The following is a 9,924-nucleotide window of genomic DNA, read 5'->3' as shown; positions in this document are numbered from 1 at the left end:
AATTTTGAACCGATTGACTTGATTTTCACGATCAGATACGCACAGTATTTAGCCATGTTCAGAAATTGAAGTCAATCCTTGAGTCAATCGGTTTGAAATTGGCTTTGGAGTTATAGCAGCAAGTGCCCAAAATAGGGTGCCCCCTCCCAAATGGGGAGTGTTCTTCAAACAGCCATACGAAGCGCTGCTGTTTTGTGTATTTGGCATCATTATAAAACGTATTGTATAAAAGCAGCTGTTTTATTGGCTGGGACTCTTATTCGATTTGCACATCTTCCGGCAAATCTTCCGGAGTTGGATTAAAGTGCAATAAAAGCACCTCAAATAATTTCACAGCACATAGATGGATAGTTGTAAAGTATTTTTGTAGTAGCTATATATAGGTACCACTTAAAGTTTGTTTTGACAATAATGTTCACAGCCGACAAGCCGTGTTGGTCTACCAACAGTTTCTTTATTACTGCTTCTAGCTGTAATGATATCGCATAACGGTCTTCTAAACACTGCTGGTTTGTGGATTTGTCAGTATTACGAATTGTATTGTATAGTAGCAGCTGTTTCATTAGTGGCGACTCCTATTCGATTTGATCGAAGTTTTCATATCTTCTGGAACATCTCCCGGAGTTGGAATAGAGTGCGGTAAAGACAGCCCCAGTGACAATTTCTGAAAACCGAGTTTGGTAGCTGTATGGAGCTTGTTTTGCAGCCGTGTATTAGCTTATGGTTTATATTTGACTAGCTTCCCTTTTATTCAGCGTTGGCTGCTTCAATTCGATGGGGACACAACAGAAAGCAAATGACTGAAGCTTATATTGTCTATCCGGTTGGAATCAGGACAGACATTCAATCAAAAATTGCCATTTCTTTGGACCACAAGTGTCGCATCTGTTTCGCATCTAGTGCGCTGTGTTGCTAACAACAACGGGAAGGATGCGCACTACTTTTAACATGATTCAAAAACGTCGCGAGTTGGGTTGCGTCGCGACTTGATTGTGCGAAGTCCGGTTTGGTGGCGGCCCGACAATAGCGCTGAAAATGTTAGTTGGGAAGTAATTCAGTCTCGAAAGGGTTAATAGCATGGTGTATAACGATTATTTTTGCAACACACGTTAGGATCTGGTTCATACGAAAATTACTTAATGTTTCCATACCTGTCCAAATCGATATGTTGATTTTGAATTATTCGAAACTGATAACAGCAATAAGTAATCATCGCGCAAGAATAGTCGAATTAGGGTAAATGTACCAATAGTGGTGCTATTAGTAGCTCCTTGTAGTAAAATAATTAAATAAAATTGATAGGGTAGGTAATCAAAATTTGAACCAAATTGCGGCTTTCTGAAGCAGTGCAAATTTCAAGTGATTTTTTCTCCCACATGCAAATAATTTACTACGGCAAAATCGTATGTACATGAAAGCCACGGGTATAAGCTTTCTGTTAAATGGTAAAAAGTTTGTATTTGCACCGAATTTCATTGAAATATTTGATGTTTCATCAACAATGATTTTAATCTTAATTTGAACCATCGTAATCATAATTTGAACCAATTTTAATCTTAATTTGAACTACTGGCGGCGGCAGCTCGAGCAACTCACAAAACAGCCAATTCCATGCTAAACAATGAAAAATCAAATGAATCTGCTAATTCTCATACCTATTTTTCATTAGGCAGTGAAATCCTAACTCAGAATGTTCGAAATTCTTTAGGAATTTGGAAACTAAATTTGGAATTTTTCATCCCCCAAGAGTAAACAAAGCAACCACTAGCGCAATCTACAGGCCAACACTAGAAGCTCACCCCCGTTTACTAGTTCAAATTTATGTCGTATTCGTTTTTGAACCTGGGTTGGAACTGGATTGGCGGAAAATGTGTAAACAAACAAACGTTAAACAAACTTTAGTACAAGCGAAACCAAAGTCGGGTTGGGGTTGAAACTGTGATCTCATCCAGTTCCAACCCAGGTTGGAACTGAATCAAAAACGAAAACGACATTAGATTACAAATGGTTCAACTTAAGATAACAGCGGCGTCGGTGGTGTAGTGGTAAGCGTGGTTGCCTCTCACCCCAGTCGGTCTAGGTTCAATCCTAGTCGACGCCGTCGGTATTTCTGAGACAAAAATATCTGATCACGCCTTCCCTCGGATAGGAAGTAAAGCCGTAGGTCCCGGCCCATGTGTTGATGGGTTCGATATGTAGGGTGTCAGGTGTGTGTGGATGTCTCCCTGACCGTCCGTGTTTAGGCTTAGTACCAGAAATAGGCGGACGTTAAACTAGAGCTGATGCCGAACGGTGTCGGCTCGCCAGAAATAAGAAGAAGAAGAAGAAGAACTTAAGATAACATTCTCCAAGTAAGAATCACTTAAATTTGATAATTTTATGACAAATAATGCGGAATATTATTCGGTTGGTCGATTCTACGATAAATAAGCTTTCATTTGACGTGTTCACATATTGCGTTTGATACAATGCATGAGCTGTACGAGTGCACCGAAAATGTGCTTTCTCTGGGGGGAAATGGGTGAAATCACAGTGATTTTTCAATTGCCTGTTTTCCATGAAAAAAACGCTTTTTTCAATGCTTTTAAAGTCCATGTTATCAGGTTATACTACGGAAAGCTGTTTAACATCTTTCTCGGGACAATATTTGGCTGAAAAGTACTTCGTTTTAATGAATTTTGAAATGGTTCAAATTAAGATTACAATTTAACTAGTTCAAAGTTTGATTTCTTACCCTATTACCATAAAATAAAAAGTCTAAAAACGCTAATCGGTAGTTTTTCATTTAAATTTGCTAGAAAAAATGTAAAAACCATCGTTTATTTCAGTTTTAACTAATAATTCACTTGCACCAACTATAGGTACATGGTTCCTATAGTGGCGCATCCCATTGAATTCTTATGGGACCCACCACTATAGGAACACTACCACCACTCTAGGTGCAAGGGAGTAAACAATTTAAGGAAAATAATTGTTTAAAATAGGTTTTTCGACATTTCCTGAACACGAAACTGAATTAATTGTGCTCATTCTGCGAATGGAGTGACGTGAGAAAAGTCGGAGTCGTATATCGAGGTGAGAAACCCGAGCAAAGTCTTACAACAAAATGATATCAAATCGAAAACACGATTTGTAATCAGCAGCAAATTGATATCACAATTTGATATCAGATTGTCTTGATTCAACTTGAATTCTAATTTTGATTTCGTTTTGCTGTCACTTCAACTTATTATAAATATTAAAGTTTTTAACCAATTTCAAAACTTCTAGACGACTTTGTATAATACAACTAATGCTATACCATCAGTGCAATTAACATATTGCATTTAAGTTTTCATATCATTCGTAAAACTACACATTTAACGATTTTTCCATTTTTTCGCACTGATAGCAAAAACAGTTATCAATTTGATATCACTGATGGCAGGAATTGTTTTCAACTTGCTGTAACGGGAACACTTTTCTGCTCTCATTTTTGATGTTTTAACCGTTAAAACGACCAAAATGACAACAACCTGAGTTATCATAATTTGCAATATCACAACATCAAAATTAGTTATCAATTTGCTGTCAAGCTTTGCTCGGGAATCTCGACGCGAATGAGGTGACTCTCCATTTGACGACGACAAGTCACTTCATTCGAGACGGTATTCCTCATCTCGATATACGACTCCGACTTTTCTCACGTCACTCCATTCGCAGAATGAGCACAAATGTCATTAATTATGTATAATGCATCTATTAAAAATGTTATTTGCGAGCTTTTTGGTCAAAAACGTGCTAAATTGCCACTACCACCACTATTGGTACTACCTCCACTAAGGGAGCGTTTACCCTATGTAATTTGTGAACGACCCCTTGCATACATACATCTGTAAATTTGTACATATATTGTCAGTAACTTGTATGTGTATCTGCTCGTCGAATATTTGTTGATAAGCTCGTTCAGAAACATTCCATTCTTTGCTACTTTACGTATGTACGTTCTAATTCACATTCAACCGGTGGTAGGTAGGCGATTGATTGACGATAAGGAAGCTGTGAATCTGTGACCCTTCCACTTTCCGCCATGGTTCGAGCTTGGTTCATGGACAACGAGTCCACCGATCAGCGGTTGGAACATCATCTCAGCCCGCCGGAGTTCCTGACGTTGGAGGAACTCTTCAGCAGTACTGGAGTAGAGTATTTCAAGGTCAGTAGCAGCAGCTCAGTTGCATTCAAGAACAATTCTTCATCTGTATTCGATTCGTAGATAAACGTCCCGACATACGATTCGGACGGTGTGCTGGAAGGCATTCGCAAGAAACGAGGCTACAGCTATGAGGACGAAATCACTTGCTCCGAGAAGTGCCTTCCCGATTACGAAAACAAGCTGAAGAGTTTCTTTACCGAGCATCTGCATACTGACGAAGAGATTCGGTTTGTTTTGGATGGTTCCGGGTATTTTGATGTTCGCAAGTAAGTAATCATAACAAAATATCCGAATGTATAGAAAGAACAGCCTCATTATACGACCCGTGCTAAAAATCATCTCTTATTATCATTCAGTATCAATTATTTTTATTTTGTACGACTCATTTCAGTATCATAATGACCTACTTTTCTGCACTGGTTTATTATGCAACTGACACGAGTTGCATAGTGAAAAAATAGTTGCATAATGTTCATTTTGCAACTCATTTGAGTTGTATAATGAGAAAATTATTGAACAAAATTGTATACGCAACTTGTTGCAAAACTCGATTTTGCCAGCACCCTTTATCCAACTAATGTAGTTTTTAGTTGTAGCGTGTGTTTGAGAAAGTTTATTTTTGAAACATTTTTTCAGCATTGTTAAGTAAGGCTGGTCCAAAGATTCTCAAGATCACAATACCTATCAACCTTTCAGTTTCTCCATTAAGTATAACTACAAAATAAAACTCTTAATTTCGAACCACATTCCTGAAGAAGCTATCAGCTTATTCTGCTAGTTGGGTGAGGCGAGGCAAGCCGAATGAGGTGACAAAAAGTCAATTCGCTCTCATTCAGGGATTGGAAATGTCATGTCAAATAAATTAACTTTTATTATATTCTAAATTCACTGCCTCGTTGAAAGAAAAGTTAATCGATATGAAAAAAACGCATCCTAATGAGTGTCATCTTATTTCAGTGGAAAGGACGATCGTTGGATTCGCATCGAAGTTACGGCCGGGGACATGATCGTCATTCCTGCTGGTATCTACCATCGGTTCACGTTGGATGTTAAGGTAACGATAGTGCTGTAAACACTATGAATTGTTTTGCATTCATATTTTAACACCTCTGGTTTGTTTTTTTTTTTACTATTTCAGAATTACATTCGTGCCAAGCGGTACTTTGTTGGTGAACCTATCTGGTTGCCATACAATCGCCCATGTGACGATATGCAATGCCGTAAGGATTATCTGCAGAGGCTGGAGGTGGGATTCAGCTCTTGAAGGCGGATGGTTTTGAAATTTTGAACAACTATAATATTAAAGTGATTTGTTGAATGTGCCTTCGAAAGTATATGTTATTCATCTCAATTATTTGTTTTTCTTTTTACAATTTTGAACTATAAATATCTTTATTCCAAAAGCTAGACTTTACATATACTGGCGTGAGTGAGAAATGGACAAATTGAGGTGAAATTTGCGAAAAAGTTACTCGTCCTCTCGGTGAGACTCGAACTCACGACTCCTACGACTCCTAGGTCGAGTCTCACCGAGAGGACGAGTAACTTTTTCGCAAATTTCACCTCAATTTGTCCATTTCTCACTCACGCCAGTATATGTAAAGTCTAGCTTTTGGAATAAAGTAAAACTTCCATTCGGCTGGTTAAGCCGCAAAAATCGATAATTGATTAATTTAATTATATAAATATCTGCTGTCATAAAAATCTTTTCCATAGAAAATAGGGGGGCCCGGGGCAAGAAGGTCACCTTAAGCAGTGTGAACTATTACGGGGTAAAACATCAGTAAATCGAGCGTTTATCGAACGTAAAGTGTAATGTAGATTACTGTGGAAACTGTGGAACACTGCTCGCAATCACCCGGCATGCGGTGGCTTTCTATGCGACCGATTGCCTCGCGTATCTACGACTGACTGACTGAGACAGTCAGTGAGTGTGCGGAGCTTGGGCATTAACAATAGAGGTAATAAACTATAGAGGGAGAATGTCGCTGGCGTCGCCACCGCAACATCTCTTGCTGGCGAAGATAGGGAGGGATATAAGTGTCAAAGCGAAAAAGTATGCAGTTTGACAGACAGATACCCGGGATGTTTGCGAACGAGAACAAAGGGAACAGCAGCGACATTCGTCCTCTATAGTTTATTAACTCTATTGCATTAACACACCGAGCTAACACGGCATTAAACTGGTCCATATTTAGCCTGGTCCATAAACAGGCACACACCACACAATTACTATCTACTAAATTGAATTGATATGGAACATATGATGAAAGTGCACAAAACATGAACATTTCTTTCGGTTGTTTTTTCATTGAAAAAATGGGCCGGGGCAAGAAGGCCACTCTACCGGGGCAAAAAGGACACATACCTAATTAATCAGTGTTCTGTGCTGGGTGGCTGCTCGCTTTACCGGCATGCCGGAGTCGGTCACCGTTTCAATTTCCGCGATCCTGCTAGCGGATGGTCACTGTTTCCGGGTCGAAATCCACTTTTACCTTCGAACCATCCTCGACCGGCCACTCGAAATCACAACAACAACAACAACTGTTTGACAGTTGGATTCAAGGTTATGTTCAAGCAAAGTGCGATTTAAAGAGTGACCCTTTTGCCCCGGGTGGAAGTGTCCTTTTTGCCCCGAATTGTCAATAGTGCATTAAAATGCATATTTTCGCAAAAAGGCGGCACAGCCAGTAGTATTTAACTACAAATATTTGAAATTATTGTAAACTAGCTTTCAACTTCGAATAGGTAACCCTAAAGAAATACGAAAAGCCCTTTGAAAATCCTTATTTTGGGCGATGTCAGTATTATAATTTTTGACCTGATCCAAGATGCAGCAATCTTTTCAGCAATTTTTTAGCTCAATTGAGGAGTTTCAATACAAAATATGATGAATATTACATAATAAGACTGTGGAGAAGGATAATCAGTCATCGATTATGCCTATTTCATTTCGTTTCATAGGTAAATCAAAGGGTGACCTTCTTGCTCCGGTGTCCAATGATACTTTTCGCCTGAATCTCGTGATTTTTTTTAAATCTACAATGATCGATTTTTCTTCATCGATTTTCTATTTGGTCAATAACTTGGCCGGCAAATCAGTTATTCTTATTGTTCTAGATGCTAGTCCTAGTTGTTCTGCACCATAAAACATCAAAAGATCACCCGAACACGGATCGTATTCCTGAAAAAAAAAATTCAGATAAAATCGATGAAGAGAAATCGATCATTTATTGTAGATACGCCTGAAATTGATTATTCTGGAGGGGGTCAAGCTTCCCTGGCGACCCTTCATTTACGCCAATGCCAATGCAGCAGAGGACGGAATTGAGCCAACTTCCACTATAAGGACAGACTTGTTAGAATCCCAAAATGGCCGCCACAATGGCCGACTTTGGCACCCACTCACGATTTCGAGCGCACAAATCTTTTTGTAAACAAAACCAGCGCACCTGATATTCTTATTTTAAGTTTATTACAAGTGAGCAAGAACAGAATACTTAAATGCACTGTTGTTTGAAGCTTGCTTCTCGAGATTTGTGTGTCTGAAGTTCTAATGCACTGTTGAAGCGGGATTTCAAGACGTTTGTCCATAAGGGAAGTTAAGGATGCCATTCACCAGCTCAAAACCAACAAAGCAACTGGCAAGGATGGTATCGCAGCTGAACTCATCCAGATGGGCCAAGAAAAGTTGGCCACCTGTCTGCACCGTAGACAGGATCTGGGAAACCGAAAAGCTACCGGAAGAGTGAAAGGCGACCATTAGGAATGTGAGAACTTCAGAGCGATCGCTATTTTGAATGCCGCTTACAAAGTGCTATCCCAGATCATCTTCCTTCGTCTGTTACCTAGAACGAATGAGCTCGACGAATGGTCGACAACGAACCAGATCTTCACCGTACAGCAAATTTTTTAGAAATGCCATGAATACCAGGTCCCAACGCATCACCTGTTCATCGACTTCAAAGCGGAATACGACAGTATCGACCGCGCAGAGCTACGGGAAATCATGGACGAAAATGGCTTTCCTGTGAAGCTGACTAGACTGATTAAAGCAACGATGGGCGGTGTGCAAAACTGCGTAAGAGTTTCGGGTGAACTATCCAGTTCATTCGAATCTCGCCGAGGACTGCGACAAGGTGACTGACTCTCCTCATGCCTACCCGGATAAAAACTAACTATAGGGTATTTGGTGAAAACCATTCCTGTACCACACAGTGTACCAGCTACAATATAGTGTATTGTAATGGAATGGTTTGCCAAAAGCTGTGCACATTGTAGCTACTATACATTTACATCCGATCTTTATGTAACAATATATTATACTGTTTTTCTTACGTTTGAACCATTCACTATTCCGAAATATTGTTTTTCCGTGCATTTTTAATTATTTATTCAGTTTTAGATTTTTCCGTGCTTTGTTTTGTTGATGTTCGTGACGTTTTTGTTGCAAAGGAAAGGAAAGAGAAAAAAGTGATTAAGTTGAAACATCTATTTAAAGTCAATTAAATGTTTAAATAAGTGGTAAACCAGGTGTCCTAAGGACAGCAGATCCACGAGATATGGCGGACTAGGTATGTAAAGTGCGATGAGAGGAATACGAATTTAGGTCAGATTACCGTATATCATTTCGCAGTTCTTGCTGTATTTGCGTTTAGGGGAGTTTTCTTCCCTTCTCTCATGTGAACTTGCCTTCTACCACAACCGAATCAAATGCGATTTATCTATGACGTAGAGCCATCTTCAACATATGGACTGAACTGGACACCAAAAACCACTTCTGATATAAGTTCGTCTGCGGGTCCGCTCTTTAACCTAACTTATATTTGAATCAAACTTGACAGTTTTCTCATTAGTTGTTATGTATTTCAAACTTTAGTCAAACTGGAGCCTCAATATTGCAATAACGGTTAAGCACGCTGTAATGATACTTATGTACCTCGTCACCCACTTCATGCAACTACATTAGTGGTCTAATAATACTTAGCGCGCTCGGCATAGTTCCATCATGCCGCTCAAAGTGTTGCCACAAATAATGCTTAGTTTGCGAAACCCGGTTATCTGGCTCGTGGGGCATGGGAGCCTAAGCTTCAACTGTTAATGCAATCAGAGACTACTCAGACCTCGACTCAGACTTAGACGTGGGTGATCCAATATATGAAGGGGTATCCAAAACGCTCTGGAGAAGTCCCAAAGCGCATTCTCAAAATGCTAGTAATCCTAAGATGCCATTAACAGGAGGAAAATATAACATTATATGGTTTATGTAATGTAAAAAATACAACATAACAAAAGAGAACCATTCCAAAACCATTTGATTAAATGTATAACCAGTAGTGAAATTACAATTAGAAACAATATATTTACGGTACATTTTATTGTTTGAAACCATACGTGTACCATACAATGTACGGTTTATTAAAACCCACGTATCAGTATTTATAACAATTCATTTACAATATAATGTATGGTTTTGCAAAAAAATATATATGGAGAAAAATATTTTTTTATATTGTTACGGTACTTAACAACCCGTATAGTATATTGTAAAAATCTTATTTACAATTTACTGTATGGTGTCTACATTACATTTTATTGTTTTTGTATTTTTTTATTTTTACAGTGGTGTTTATTGTAAAAATATGGTTTTAAATAGTACTGTTACAATACAACGTTCTGTTTTTCTACTGTATTTTTTATTCGGGTACTCTTCCATATCACTCTGGAAGATG

At 38.7% G+C, this 9,924-nt stretch overlaps 2 protein-coding genes across 2 annotated transcripts in view; one reads left to right on the top strand and one right to left on the bottom strand.

The window, feature by feature from the left end:
• The window catches only part of LOC115253479 (KAT8 regulatory NSL complex subunit 2), a 598,461-nt gene that overhangs the window by 356,612 nt on the left and 231,925 nt on the right, over positions 1–9,924 (bottom strand). The window lies entirely within an intron of this gene.
• On the top strand, positions 3,937–5,543 carry LOC109410793 (acireductone dioxygenase). The gene is made up of 4 exons (XM_019684329.3): positions 3,937–4,192; positions 4,253–4,458; positions 5,150–5,246; positions 5,331–5,543. The coding sequence occupies exons 1-4, from the start codon at positions 4,070–4,072 to the stop codon at positions 5,454–5,456; spliced, it is 552 nt and encodes a 183-aa protein (XP_019539874.3). The 5' UTR covers positions 3,937–4,069; the 3' UTR covers positions 5,457–5,543.

Source organism: Aedes albopictus, chromosome 2 (genome assembly GCF_035046485.1).
Source record: "Aedes albopictus strain Foshan chromosome 2, AalbF5, whole genome shotgun sequence".
NCBI lineage: Eukaryota > Metazoa > Arthropoda > Insecta > Diptera > Culicidae > Aedes > Aedes albopictus.
The sequence above is the reverse complement of the archived record's forward strand: the minus strand, read 5'-3'. Positions and strand labels throughout refer to the sequence as shown.